We start from the raw sequence: 15000 nt of genomic DNA, 5'->3' as shown, positions 1-15000 counted from the left end.
TGTCCCTGGCCTCTCTCTATGTGTCCCTGGCCTCTCTCTACATGCCCCTGGCCTCTCTCTATGTGTCCCTGGCCTCTCTCTATGTGCCCCTGGCCTCTCTCTACATGCCTCTGGCCTCTCTCTACATGCCTCTGGCCTCTCTCTATGTGTCCCTGGCCTCTCTCTATGTGTCCCTGGCCTCTCTCTACATGCCCCTGGCCTCTCTCTATGTGCCCCTGGCCTCTCTCTACATGCCTCTGGCCTCTCTCTATGTGTCCCTGGCCTCTCTCTATGTGCCCCTGGCCTCTCTCTACATGCCTCTGGCCTCTCTATATGTGTCCCTGGCCTCTCTCTATGTGCCCCTGACCTCTCTCTACATGCCCCTGGCCTCTCTCTATGTGTCCCTGGCCTCTCTCTATGTGCCCCTGACCTCTCTCTATGTGTCCCTGGCCTCTCTCTATGTGCCTCTGGCCTCTCTATATGTGCCCCTGACCTCTCTCTACATGCCCCTGGCCTCTCTCTATGTGTCCCTGGCCTCTCTCTATGTGCCTCTGACCTCTCTCTATGTGTCCCTGGCCTCTCTCTATGTGCCTCTTGCCTCTCTATATGTGCCCCTGACCTCTCTCTACATGCCCCTGGCCTCTCTCTATGTGTCCCTGGCCTCTCTCTATGTGCCCCTGGCCTCTCTCTATGTGCCCCTGGCCTCTCTCTATGTGTCCCTGGCCTCTCTCTATGTGCCCCTGGCCTCTCTCTATGTGTCCCTGGCCTCTCTCTACATGCCCCTGGCCTCTCTCTATGTGTCCCTGGCCTCTCTCTATGTGTCCCTGGCCTCTCTCTATGTGCCCCTGGCCTCTCTCTATGTGTCCCTGGCCTCTCTCTATGTGCCCCTGGCCTCTCTCTATGTGCCCCTGGCCTCTCTCTATGTGTCCCTGGCCTCTCTCTATGTGTCCCTGGCCTCTCTCTATGTGCCCCTGGCCTCTCTCTATGTGTCCCTGGCCTCTCTCTATGTGTCCCTGGCCTCTCTCTATGTGCCCCTGACCTCTCTCTACATGCCCCTGGCCTCTCTCTATGTGCCCCTGGCCTCTCTCTATGTGTCCCTGGCCTCTCTCTATGTGCCCCTGACCTCTCTCTACATGCCCCTGGCCTCTCTCTACATGCCCCTGGCCTCTCTCTATGTGTCCCTGGCCTCTCTCTATGTGCCCCTGACCTCTCTCTACATGCCTCTGGCCTCTCTCTATGTGTCCCTGGCCTCTCTCTATGTGCCCCTGACCTCTCTCTACATGCCCCTGGCCTCTCTCTATGTGTCCCTGGCCTCTCTCTATGTGCCCCTGGCCTCTCTCTACATGCCCCTGGCCTCTCTCTACATGCCCCTGGCCTCTCTCTATGTGCCCCTGGCCTCTCTCTATGTGTCCCTGGCCTCTCTCTACATGCCCCTGGCCTCTCTCTATGTGTCCCTGGCCTCTCTCTACATGCCCCTGGCCTCTCTCTATGTGTCCCTGGCCTCTCTCTATGTGCCCCTGGCCTCTCTCTACATGCCTCTGGCCTCTCTATATGTGCCCCTGACCTCTCTCTACATGCCCCTGGCCTCTCTCTATGTGCCCCTGACCTCTCTCTATGTGCCCCTGGTCTCTCTCTACATGCCCCTGGCCTCTCTCTATGTGCCCCTGACCTCTCTCTATGTGCCCCTGGTCTCTCTCTACATGCCCCTGGCCTCTCTCTATGTGCCCCTGGCCTCTCTCTATGTGCCCTGGCCTCTACATGCCCCTGGCCTCTCTCTATGTGCCCCTGGCCTCTCTCTATGTGCCCCTGGCCTCTCTCTATGTGCCCCTGGCCTCTCTCTATGTGCCCCTGGCCTCTCTCTATGTGCCCCTGACCTCCCTCTATGTGCCCCTGGTCTCTCTCTACATGCCCCTGGCCTCTCTCTATGTGCCCCTGGCCTCTCTCTATGTGCCCTGGCCTCTACATGCCCCTGGCCTCTCTCTATGTGCCCCTGGCCTCTCTCTATGTGTCCCTGGCCTCTCTCTATGTGCCCCTGGCCTCTCTCTATGTGCCCCTGGCCTCTCTCTATGTGCCCCTGGCCTCTCTCTATGTGTCCCTGGCCTCTCTCTATGTGCCCTGACCTCTCTCTATGTGCCCCTGGCCTCTCTCTATGTGTCCCTGGCCTCTCTCTACATGTCCCTGGCCTCTCTCTATGTGCCCCTGGCCTCTCTCTACATGCCCCTGGCCTCTCTCTACATGTCCCTGGACTATCCCTAAGTGCCCCTGGCCTCTCTCTACATGCCCCTGGCCCCTCTCTGTACGTGTCCCTGTCCTATCCCTACATGCCCCTGGCCTCTCCCTACGTGCCCCTGGCCTCTCTCTACGTGTCCCTGGCCTCTCTCTACATGCCCCTGGCCTCTTCCTACATGCCCCTGGCCTCTCCCTACATGCCCCTGGCCTCTCTCTATGTGCCCCTGGCTTCTCTCTACATGCCCCTGGCTTCTCTCTACATGCCCCTGGCCTCTCCCTACGTGCCCCTGGCCCTCTCTCTATGTGCCCCTGGCTTCTCTATGTGTCCCTGGCTTCTCTCTACGTGTCCCTGGCTTCTCTCTATGTTTCCCTGGCTTCTCTCTATGTGCCCCTGGCCTCTCTCTACATGCCCCTGGCCCCTCTCTGTACGTGTCCCTGTCCTATCCCTACATGCCCCTGGCCTCTCCCTACGTGCCCCTGGCCTCTCTCTACGTGTCCCTGGCCTCTCTCTACATGCCCCTGGCCTCTTCCTACATGCCCCTGGCCTCTCCCTACATGCCCCTGGCCTCTCTCTATGTGCCCCTGGCTTCTCTCTACATGCCCCTGGCTTCTCTCTACATGCCCCTGGCCTCTCCCTACGTGCCCCTGGCCCTCTCTCTATGTGCCCCTGGCTTCTCTATGTGTCCCTGGCTTCTCTCTACGTGTCCCTGGCTTCTCTCTATGTTTCCCTGGCTTCTCTCTATGTGCCCCTGGCTTCTCTCTACGTGTCCCTGGCTTCTCTCTACATGTCCCTGGCTTCTCTCTACGTGTCCCTGGCTTCTCTCTATGTTTCCCTGGCTTCTCTCTACGTGCCCCTGGCTTCTCTCTACATGCCCCTGGCTTCTCTCTACGTGCCCCTGGCTTCTCTCTACGTGTCCCTGGCTTCTCTCTACATGCCCTTGGCTTCTCTCTACGTGTCCCTGGCTTCTCTCTACATGTCCCTGGCTTCTCTCTACATGCCCCTGGCTTCTCTCTACGTGTCCCTGGCTTCTCTCTACGTGCCCCTGGCTTCTCTCTACATGTCCCTGGCTTCTATCTATGTGTCCCTGGCTTCTCTCTACATGCCCCTGGCTTCTCTCTACATGTCCCTGGCTTCTCTCTACATGCCCCTGGCTTCTCTCTACATGTCCCTGGCTTCTATCTATGTGTCCCTGGCTTCTCTCTACATGCCCCTGGCTTCTCTCTACATGTCCCTGGCTTCTCTCTACATGCCCCTGGCTTCTCTCTACATGCCCATGGCTTCTCTCTACATGCCCCTGGCTTCTCTCTACATGCCCCTGGCTTCTCTCTACATGCCCCTGGCTTCTCTCTACATGCCCCTGGCTTCTCTCTACATGCCCCTGGCTTCTCTCTACATGCCCCTGGCTTCTCTCTACATGCCCCTGGCTTCTCTCTACATGCCCCTGGCTTCTCTCTACGTGTCCCTGGCTTCTCTCTACATGCCCCTGGCTTCTCTCTACGTGCCCCTGACTTCTCTCTACGTGCCCCTGGCTTCTCTCTACGTGTCCCTGGCCTCTCTCTACATGCCCCTGGCTTCTCTCTACGTGCCCCTGGCTTCTCTCTACGTGCCCCTGGCTTCTCTCTACGTGCCCCTGGCTTCTCTCTACGTGCCCCTGGCTTCTCTCTACATGCCCCTGGCTTCTCTCTACGTGCCCCTGGCTTCTCTCTGTGTCCCTGGCTTCTCTCTACGTGCCCCTGGCTTCTCTCTACGTGCCCCTGGCTTCTCTCTACATGCCCCTGGCCTCTCTCTTGCCTCAGGTAGTGTATAATGTGTGGCCTTTGTGCAGGAGAGGCTGTGCGCAAAACATAACAAAACAGCATGGCTTCATCAAGATATGATTGTGAAATCAGAACACACACATACACGCACACACACACACACACACACACACACACACACACACACACGCACACACTTGAAGCTGTGTAGATATGCTTGAGGAGCACGTCTATATTGGGTGCGTTTGTGTGTGTTTGCGTGTGCATGCATGCAGTGGTATCATGGTGATCTAAAGTGGAGGGGCATGTCTAACTTTAGACAGTTAGGCAGGACATGGCTCTGGCTGGCCGGCCTGTGTTTGCCTTGGTCGGGCACAGGAATTTGCCTCTCAACCTCTCGTGCCCACTGCCAGCCTGCCTGGCACCACCAGATGTATTTACACTGCCAGCCTGCCTGGCACCACCAGATGTATTTATATTCTTTACCAATTCAACCTCTGCTTTATTCCTCATTGACACATTCCACGACTGAGGGGAGCCCGATTGCCATCAAGGACTTTAATACAAGAGTGATTTGTGTCCTGATGACGGCACAAACATCTCAACCATCTTCACTATCAAAAAGGAAAGCGTCCATGCTTTTTCCCTTTTGATCCATCGATTGGCTACTGGTGACAATTTGCAACATAATAATGAACCTCGACCACCAAATCATTAGTCACCAAAGAGAGCACAACAAACACACAAAAGACAGATCACTTCAAAAAATGTGTTCATTTTTTTTATTTAAAAAAAGACATTAAATACAAATTATATTTGAATGAAAATCATTTCCTTTCTCAAAGAAAATAATAGCTGTGTAATTTCTAGTTTAGTAAATCATGAAAAGCTTGAATCAAAAAAACTCTTGAAAGGATCAACTTGAAATGAAAAAAAAACAAAAGTAGACATTTACCCGTGAACAGAGAGAATTCTTAACGTGACCAGCAAACCAGAACAGAACAAAAGTGACATACAGAAGTGACCCTGGCTCTATACAGAAGTGACCCTGGCTCTATACAGAAGTGACCCTGGCTCTGCACTAACAGACTGAGGCGGGGTGGCTGATGGGTGTGCACGGAGAGAAAGTGACTGACGGAGAGGTGAGAGGTTCATTGGACAGGTATATTAGCCAGTGAACTAAAGATGACCAGAGACCTGAGTGCCTGACTGACCCTGGGTTGAACTCACCCAACAGGGCGAGGAGCTTACAAATGACACTGCTGAAAAACAGAAAGGTAAAGGTTCATAATAAAAATAAAAATAAACATTCATTAGTGATTATATTCCCCAAAATACACTGAATCATATAGACTTTGTTGTGCAATCGGTGAGTCACTGAATTGTAATCATATAAGAAAACGTAGTTTGGATCAGCTTATAATTCTTTCTTAGATAAATAACTTTATTTATTTTTTTACTTTTAAGTACTGTACATGATGTCTAGTCAGACACATAGCTGGCCAGGAAATAATAATAATAATAATAATATATATATAAAAAGACACACTTACAAATATGAGGGAGGGTATAGCTTAAACATACTTTTTATGTCCCTCCCCTTACATCAAGTCTTTGAATAGAATGGGATATAGCACCAACAGGTTGGTTGTAAGTTGTTGCTTTCTGCTAAAGTGAGCGTTCAGCCGACTCCATGCTACCAAGCTAGCGGGCTAGCATTCTTTGTCGGCACTCTCCACTTTTCAAGTCTTTTTTACACAGGATGTTGGAGAGCATCGAGGCAGGAAGGACCACCTCCTCCCTCGGACCCCCTACCACTTGTGTTGAATGCATATTTGGTGCTGTGTCCACCTCGTGGAGTTTTGTTGGCATAAGATCATACACGTATTTTTCAAAGAAACAAAAACGACAACAACCAAAAAAAAGAAAATTCGTTTGCATTGAATGGAAACTCTGAGGGGCTGTTCGCTAAGTTCACTGTCAGAAGTCCTCTGGTGTAGCTTGGTTATTATTGTTTTTCTTACAGTATCGCACCATCGTTTCATCTAACGTTACCTCGAAGGAAAGGTATGCAGATGCAGATAGGTCCAATTGTCTTTAACCCATTGATACCCGATGCAGCATTTGCGTGTATATCCCTCATTTGTGTGCGTATCCCTTTAAGACCGCAAAACCGCGTGACGCGGTTTTGCGGTCTTAAAGGGATACGCACACAAATGCTGCATCGGGTATCGATGGGTTTAACTGCATGCATTGGCGAGTAGCGGTGCAGCTAAAGTGCTTTAAGTGCTTGTGCTTGAAGCATAGGGGGCAGCTGGCACCTGTGGCGGGGGGGCAGGCCCGGTCACACCGGGGCAAACCCAGTGGAAAACAAGCCTACACCAGCTCGCACCACTGACAGGAAGAGGACTGAAGATGGGACGGGGGCCACGTATGGGCAGGGGTGTGGGGAGTTAGTGGGATGGGGGACAGAGACGGGGGTTAGGCACGGAGACAGAGGCAGGACAAAGGACAAAGTTGCTTGGGGGGGGGGGGGGGGGGGGGGGGGGGGGGGCGAGGGAAGAGGCAAAAGGGGCACAGGTGAAGCGGCACAGGTGAGCAGCACAGGTGAAGCGGCACAGGTGAAGCGACAGGTGTGTGCTTGGATAAAGGCAGGGCTAATTAAGAGGACCGCAGGAATGAGTCCTAAAACCCCGGAAGTTATTACTTCCCGGTCCCCCTCGTCTCCAAGTCCATGTTTTTGTTTGTTTGTATTATGGGGGATTTTGGTTAGGGTGTGGTTCACAAAAAATGGATGAAACTGCGATCTTTGTGTTTGGCAAATATAATCTTCACAAAGGAGGAACACATCGCTTTTGATGATTTCTGAAGCGTTTTCGCTTTTTAACGCTTCCAAAATCATCAAAGTGGTGGTGCGTGGTCATTTGTGAAGATGATCTCGCTGAACACAAAGAACTGCAACTTCTGGGGTTGGCTTCCAAAAAGAGGTGGTCCCTGCGGTACTCAATAGGGGCATGGATGTGATGAATGGGGGGGGGGGGGGGGAGGGGAGGGGAGGGGAGGGGAGGGGAGGGGAGGGGAGGGGAGGGGGGGGGGGGGGGGGAGGGGAGGGGAGGGGAGGGGAGGGGAGGCATGGGGGAAAGGAGAGTTTTAAGGCACTGTAACTGCACGGAATGCCTCCGTTCCCTCCCCCCCCCGCGGAGCACTGACAGGGGGAGGGACAAGCTAGTAGGCTAACTTACGGAGACGGCGAGTAAGGCCCTCGGCGGCGCCCCCCGCTGGTAGAAAAGAGGTCAAAGCCCCACCCTCCCATAATAAGCCTTCACTTCAAAATGGACCCTGAGCCAGAGAGCGGTTTCTGCATTGTTTAATGGAATAAGGGTCGGGAGGGGGGGGGGGGCTGTTCAGGTCGGGGGGAGGGGCTTGGGGGGGGGAGGGGTTCTGGGGGGGGAGGGGCTGTTCAGATGCCTTCTGACTTCTGAACTGAGCTTAGTGAAGTATACAGTATTTACACAAATCAACACTTTGGGAAGCGCACTCACTCCATCCTGCACAGACGTGCATGTTGTATGCATCGGCTGTGCAGGTGTGCACACGCTCGCACATATAGACGCACACGCACACACACACACACATGCACGCACGCACACGCACACACACACACACATGCACGCACGCACACACACACACACACACACACACACACACACACACACACACACACACACACACACACACACACACAAACGTGTTGCGGTGGGGGGTCACAGTCACAGACAAGTCCTCTTTAAAGTGAGTGGAAAAGTCCCTGCTTCCTCTCTCTCTCTAAAAGAATAGTGCAGATGATAAGATTCTCTCTCTCTCTCTCTCTTTCTGTCTTTTTGTTGATTTTTTGTTGTTGCTTTTCTCCCTCAATAGAAAGGATAGAGATTCCCTAAGCATAGGGCAGATAGCTGTGATGGACAGGAGGCTCGGCCAGTCGTCCTGAGTCTTCTCCAGCCCGCCCCTTTCCCCCTCTCCTCCTCCCCTCCTTCTCCAACAGAAATATGACCTGAAACCAAAGGTCCAGAGCTCCTTCAAATGTTTACATAAAACTACATGCTCTCTCTCTCTCTCTCTCTCTCTCTCTCTCTCTCTCTTCCCCCCCATCTCTCTCTTTCTCGCTCGCCACACTCGCACTCCATCCGTTCTCCGTCCCCTCCTCTCATTGGCTCTCCAGGTTGTAGCACTGCTCCGTCCCCTCCTCTCATTGGCTCTCCCGGGTTGTAGCACTGCTCCGTCCCCTCCTCTCATTGGCTCTCCAGGTTGTAGCGCTGCTCCGTCCCCTCCTCTCATTGGCTCTCCAGGTTGTAGCACTGGGTCTCGCCCCTCTCCTTGCCGTCGTAGCCGGGCAGAGGCTGGCCGTATTTGTCCACGCACCAGCAGTATCCCCGCTTCCTCCCTTTGGACGGACGGCACTGCGAATGACATGTGGACACACATTAGTACTGCACATTGGGGCTGTCAAAGAATATTTGAATATAAATATGAAAAGAATATTCAAATGTGAAAATTAATATTCAAATGTATTATTATTATTATTAAAGTCCCTGGAAACCAAAATCCACAAAAACCTTCTAACTATTAAATTTAGGGTCTTATGTGAGTAATTGTGTGTCTCAGAAAGTGGTTTACATTACTTTCAACCCTAACCCCAAAAATTGACACTTTTCTACAAGGTCTGGATTTCCATTTCCTCATTGAAGAGAGCGGTGCGCGTGGTGCTAAAATGCATGATCTTATCACGTCATAAGATTTAATCGAATCACACACACGCATGCACGCACGCGCGCACACACACACTGACACACACACAGTAGCGCTGTGCACTCGCAGCGGCAGAGATCTCTTCCTCTCTGTCAGTAGGCTATGCGCGGAGCAACGCGCGAACACACACACACACACACACCCCATCTCTCTTTCCTTCTCTCTCTCTCCTTCTCCGTCTCCTCCGAGAGAGAGAGAGAGAGAGAGAGAGAGAGAGAGAGAGAGAGAGGGAAATTTCCCTGCTGCAGACGGGACACGCCCACACAGTCCGCGGGAGAAAATACACTCTAAAATCTAATTGATTATCATGACTGTTGCCATGACTGTCAAACCTAAATTTATATAATTTGCGACGTTCATCATCGTTCAAATTTGGCTGGTGGCTTATTAACATAGGTTCCTGTGATGTAATGAACTCAAACTGCTAAATAATTAAAAAATATTTCTGGTTTCCAGGGATTTTAATATTATTATTATTATTATTTTTTAATACATTTAACCAGGTAAAAAAAGCTGGCCAAGAGGGCAACATGAAAACATACATAGTTTGCCTGGTTATTTAAAAACATTACAAGGGTACTACTGTATTAGTACTGACTGAATAAATATGTGTTTATGTTGAAAAAAAAAAAGTATGTTCAAATAAATATACCAAGTAGTTATATAAGCTCTCTGGTTGTATTGGTTTGCTTCACCACGCACGCACGCAGAAACTTTTTTTGTGTGTGGAATATATTCGAACGAATATGTTTTGCTACACACTAGTACTGCTACACAGTAGTACTACACACAGCAGTACTACACACACAGGTACACCGGCATGGCAAGGACAAACACACTAGTGAGTAGTACTACACACACACACAGCAGTACTACACACACAGTAGTACTACACACACAGCAGTACTACACACAGTAGTACTACACACACAGTAGTACTACACACACACACAGTAGTACTACACACACAGGTACACCGGCATGGCGAGGACAAACACACTCACATCATTCATGGCTCTGGCTCCCCTCCATAGGTGAGGAACAGAAAGAGATGGAGAGAAAGAAAGAAAGAAAGAAAGAAAGAAAGAAAGAAAGAAAGAAAGAAAGAAAGAAAGAAAGAAAGGAAGGGATTGAGAGAGATCGAGGGCTTATCACTTTGTGCAAACAGATTAGCGTTTCCAAGGTGACGAATCAAACTGATTTATCAACACCATCTTCGGTGTGCACGTGTGTGTATTATCATAGCACTCCCTCAGTCTGTTTGTCTGTGTGTGTGTGTGTGTGTGTGTGTGTGTGTCTGTGTGTGTGTGTATTATCATAGCACTCTCTCAGTCTGTGTGTGTGTGTGTGTGTGTGTGTCTGTGTGTGTGTGTGTGTGTGTGTGTGTACTATCATAGCACTCTCTCAGTCTGTGTGTGTGTGTTTGTTTGTGTGTACTATCATAGCACTCTCTCAGTCTGTGTGTGTGTGTGTGTGTGTTTGTTTGTGTGTCTATCTGTGTGTGTGTGTGTGTGTGTGTGTGTGTGTGTGTGTGTGTGTACTATCATAGCACTCTCTCAGTCTGTGTGTGTGTGTGTGTGTGTTTGTTTGTGTGTCTATGTGTGTGTGTGTGCGTGTGTGTGTGTGTGTGTGTGTGTGTGTGTGTGTGTGTGTGTGTGTGTGTGTGTATTATCATAGCACTCTCCCAGTCTCCCTCTGTCTAGCTCACTGTTGGCTTTTTCATTTTGGATGCTTGTCAGGAACCAGGGCGAGTCATGCCTCAGCAGAACTCGAACAAGACAAACATCACATCAATGAGCAGGAATGCACCAGGGACTGTGTGTGTGGGGGGGGGGGGGGGAGAGAGAGAGAGAGAGAAGGAGAGAGAGAGAGAGAGAGAGAGGGAGACAGAGAGAGAGAGAGAGATACTGTAGTAGAGATATAGGGCCCTATTCTCCCACAAGCCTTCGGCGCTAAAACGGGCCTTAAACGCAAAAAAACGTGCCTTGCGCCTGTTTTGGGACGATATCAATATGGCTTTAGGCTGCCAAATGCGCTTTAGGCCGAATGGGCGTGGCGCAGCCCCAGAATGGGCCAAAGTGGGCGTGTCGGCCTTAAATCTCGGCGTACTGATATCTTGGCACCTGCCTTAAATTTAGCGCTTTGCGCCTTTGAAAACCAGGCCTATTCACTGCGCCAGTGCACTTGTGCCTCTCCCCTGTCACCCTTCTCTGTCTCTCTCTGAAACCAGGCGTATTCAGTGCGCCAGTGCTCTTCTGCCTCTGAGTCACCCTTCTCTCTCTCTCTCTGACTCCCTCGCTCAAACAGACACAACACATAGCAGCCACGCAGCACCCAGCTTCCCATAGGAAATAGCAGTTGTAAGTTTACTGCCTGTGAATGTCCACTCCCAGCATGCAATTGGGTCCTCCATTTCGCTACTAAATAGAGCCGAAATAGATATAAAAGGTAGATCTAAAATAATGTGTAATGGTAAGACAACCTGCAATTGTCGAACATTTCAATATTGGACCAAATAAAACATGAAATGAAACACCACCCTATGTGAAACATATATGTCCTCTTGAGCCTATATATACCCTGTGTGGATTTAACGTGATTTAGGTGACAGCGGAACGCGCTTCGGAAGCTTCTACTGTCATCTGCTATACTGTGATGTGCGCTCCAATAACTTCGCCCTACTCCACATTTAGTTTTACAATAAAAACACATTTATGCAATGACTTTACATAATGTAGGGTATATTTATGTGCATCATTCTACCTGCAGCAGGGGAGAGAAAACGATATCTTTCTGGACAAACTTTCACCAATCTAATAGGCTATATTTTTCTAGCTGATGCGTTTAGTACATTATTTTCACTTTGATCTTGCTATAGTGTAGCGTATTTACCGTAAATTCCGGACTATAAGACGCACCGGTGTATAAGCCGCGGGACCAAAATTGACTATTTTTTTCTTCTATAAGCCGCACCGGTCTATAAGCCGCGGGTGTTTTGATGTTTAATTACCATATGAAAGGGTTCGTGCACAGAGAGGAATGTCGGGAAAGCGATGGCTGTTTGGGGAAGCTCCCATTTATTAACATTTCAACAAAACAAAACAAAAGTCAGGTCACTAATCCCCAGACAAAATCACACAACAATAGGCTATATGTGCAGCAAACCTGTAACCAGAGAAGTCAAGTCACTAATCCTCGTCTTCCTCTTCTTCCTGCGTACTGAAACCACCAAAGTCCTCATCTTCAGTGTCGGAAACGAACAGGTTCAGGGTGGCTTCGTCAACCACTCTCCTCTCTCCTTCATTGTCACTCAAAACCAACGAACTCCTCTTCATCTATAGCTGTGTTTCCATTACAGTTTTTCGCAAAAGAATTGCGATATTTCTACAACTTCGACAATGTACAATTGCGACTTGTAGGCGTTTCCATTGAAGTTGCGTTTGAGTGATTCCCCGTTGCAGCAGCTGCCACAGTGATTACGCACGGGGATCTGCCCCATATCCCGTCCCCTGCATGCTCAAATCCAACCAATGGTCAATGGAAATCCCAACATGAAGTTACAATGCATATAAACGAGCCTGATTATCAATTCAAAAGAAAATGAGTCGCAAAATGTTGCTGGCTGCGTGAATGCAGTCAGCGCGACAGGCAGAGGAAAAAAGGTAGCCTAATAGCCTACAACTGGTCCGATTTAGAGATGGAGGGGGGAAAAGGCTGATTTGGTTCTATAATTGCACCTGAAACGTGTGCAATGTATTAGCCTACTCACAGTCACTGTATTCACTTCAGACAGCACCACCGCACCAGTGTGTGCTTTTCATCCTCTCATCTCGCCGCTGTGCCAAATGCGCGCACACAGGCAGCCTGCTGTCACCATGGACCGATTTCTGCCATTAAACATTATCTAATTTGCCCGGCTACGCTTTTGCACAACACTCGTCTTTCTGCTAGGTAGCGTTGCTTCAAAGTTTTCCACTTGCTGCGGAGGTTTTGACACGGCTATCGAACCTTACTTACCAAACTTATTTTCCGCTCCTTTTCCAAGGGATAATATGGGTCACATGACGTGCAAATGCGAAAAATGTGTTTCCATTACACTTTTGCGATAAACTGCTATATCGACACGTCTGAAAAACCACCTCATGATCATCTACTGCTCGTTCTCATGCTGTCGAGAACGAGCAAAGCTTTTTTTTGGTGAAAGAATCCTCCAGGGCGCTTCTTGTTAACAGTCCGAGTGAGTGGCAGGTCGAACGTCAAAGGCACTTCATCCATATTTATGATCTGCTCCGGTTCGATGGAATATTCCTTGATCTTCCTTTGTGTGAATTCGCCGAAGTTTGTGATTTTCTCCTGGTAGTCGGGGGAGGGAGTTGATGGGCTTGTGGCCGTTTGCTTACCGTAATTACCATATGTAAGTGGTCACGCACAGAGGGGATTGTCGGGAAAGAGATGGCTGTTTGAGGAAGCTCCCATTTACCGTATTACCGTAACATTTCAACAAAACAACATAACACAACACCACCGTTGTTTATTTTTACAGTGCACACAGTGTCCGCGGTGTGGTGAAAAGAGGGAAAGAGAGGAAATTAAAACAGAAGTGGATTTATAGTTAGAAAGAGTGCTAAAAAAGAGAGATTTTTTTTTTTTTTTTTTTTTTTTTCTGAAAAAATCCATAGATAAGACGCACCGTTATATAAGCCGCAGGGGCCAAAAAACGGGAAAAAAGCCGCGGCTTATAGTCCGGAATTTACGGTACATGCTTGCAGTATTGAAACTGCAGTTAGATTGGTTTGAGAAGCATAATAATATGGAATAATAGCCTATAATGCAGACAGACAGGCTGGATGAAGAGAGAGGGGGGGGGGGGCAGAGCGTTTGGCTTTCGTCTGGTTTTGCGGGATCACTGGAATTGGAGCTAAAAAGGCAAGCGTGCGATTCGTTTATTGCACTTATCCAATGAGCATGACGGTGCATAATTTTACGCCTAAAAGGCGTGGTTGTAATGCTTTGGGCTGCATCTAGCGCCAGCACGACGATATCAAGTGCGCCTTTCCACGCCCACTGCTTTGATCTGCGCCTGCCGCTCGGCCTAGAAACTGCGCCGCTGCAACGATAGAGCCCATAGGGCCCTATTCTCCCACAGGCCTTCGGCGCTAAAACGGGCCTTAAACGCAAAAAAACGTGCCTTGCGCCTGTTTCGGGAAGATATCAATATGGCTTTACGCTGCCAAATGCGCTTTAGGCCGAATGGGCGTGGCGCAGTCCCAGAATGGGCCAGAGTGGGCGTGTCGGCCTTAAATCTCGGCGTACTGCTATCTTCCCACCTGGCGTAAATTTAGCGCTTTGCGCTTTTGAAAACCAGGCCTATTTCAGTGCGCCAGTTGCGCGGAGCGCTCCCCTCTGGCTCTCTCCCTCCCCTCTGGCTCTCTCCTCTGTCACCCTTCTCTGTGTCACTCTCTCCCTCTCTCCTCAGTCTGACAGGCACAATATGACTGTCTCTCTCTGACTCCCTCGCTCAGACAGACACAACACACGTCCTATAGGAAATAGCAGTTGTAAGTTCACTGCCTGTGAATGTCCCAGCATGCAATTGGGTACTCCGTTTCGCTACTAAATAGCAACCAAATGAGGCGAAATAGATATAAAAGGTCGATCTAAAATAATGTGTAATGGTAACACAGCCTGCAATTGTAGAACATTTCAATATTGGACCAAATAAAACATTGAAATTAAAACACCACCCTAAGTGAAACATATATGTCCTCCTGGGCCTATATATATCCCTTTAACGTGATTTAGATAAGTGTTAGCGGAACGCTTCGGAACGCGCTTCTACTGTCATGTGCTATACTGTGATGTCCGCTCCAATAACTTGGCCCTATACTTCACATTTAGTTTTACAATAAAAACACATTTATGCAATGACTTTACATAATGTAGGGTATATTTATGTGCATCATTCTACCTGCAGCAGGGGAGAGAAAACAATATCGTTCTGGACAAACTTTCACCAATATAAAATTAATCTCATCATATAGGGATAGGCTATATTTTTCTAGCTGATGCCTTTAGAACATTCTTTTCACTTTGATCTTGCTATAGTGTAGCGTATTTACATGCTTGCAGTATTTAAACTGCAGTTAGATTGGTTTGAGAAGCATAATAATATGGAATAATAGCCTATATGGAGACAGACAGACTGGATGAAGGGAGGGGGGGGGGGGG

General features: G+C 49.4%; 1 protein-coding gene across 1 annotated transcript in view; it reads right to left on the bottom strand.

The window, feature by feature from the left end:
• Window positions 1-8181: 8181 nt before the first annotated feature.
• igfbp3 (insulin-like growth factor binding protein 3) overlaps window positions 8182-15000 on the bottom strand; it is a gene marked incomplete at its 5' end in the record, with an annotated part of 33710 nt that continues 26891 nt past the window's right edge. The window contains one exon of the mRNA XM_083648440.1: window positions 8182-8423. Coding sequence (XP_083504566.1) covers window positions 8298-8423 — 126 coding nt within the window. The 3' untranslated portion in view covers window positions 8182-8297. The remainder of the gene's footprint in view (window positions 8424-15000) is intronic.

This window comes from Poromitra crassiceps (assembly GCF_964638095.1).
Source record: "Poromitra crassiceps genome assembly, chromosome: 12".
Lineage (NCBI taxonomy): Eukaryota > Metazoa > Chordata > Actinopteri > Beryciformes > Melamphaidae > Poromitra > Poromitra crassiceps.
The sequence above is the reverse complement of the archived record's forward strand: the minus strand, read 5'-3'. Positions and strand labels throughout refer to the sequence as shown.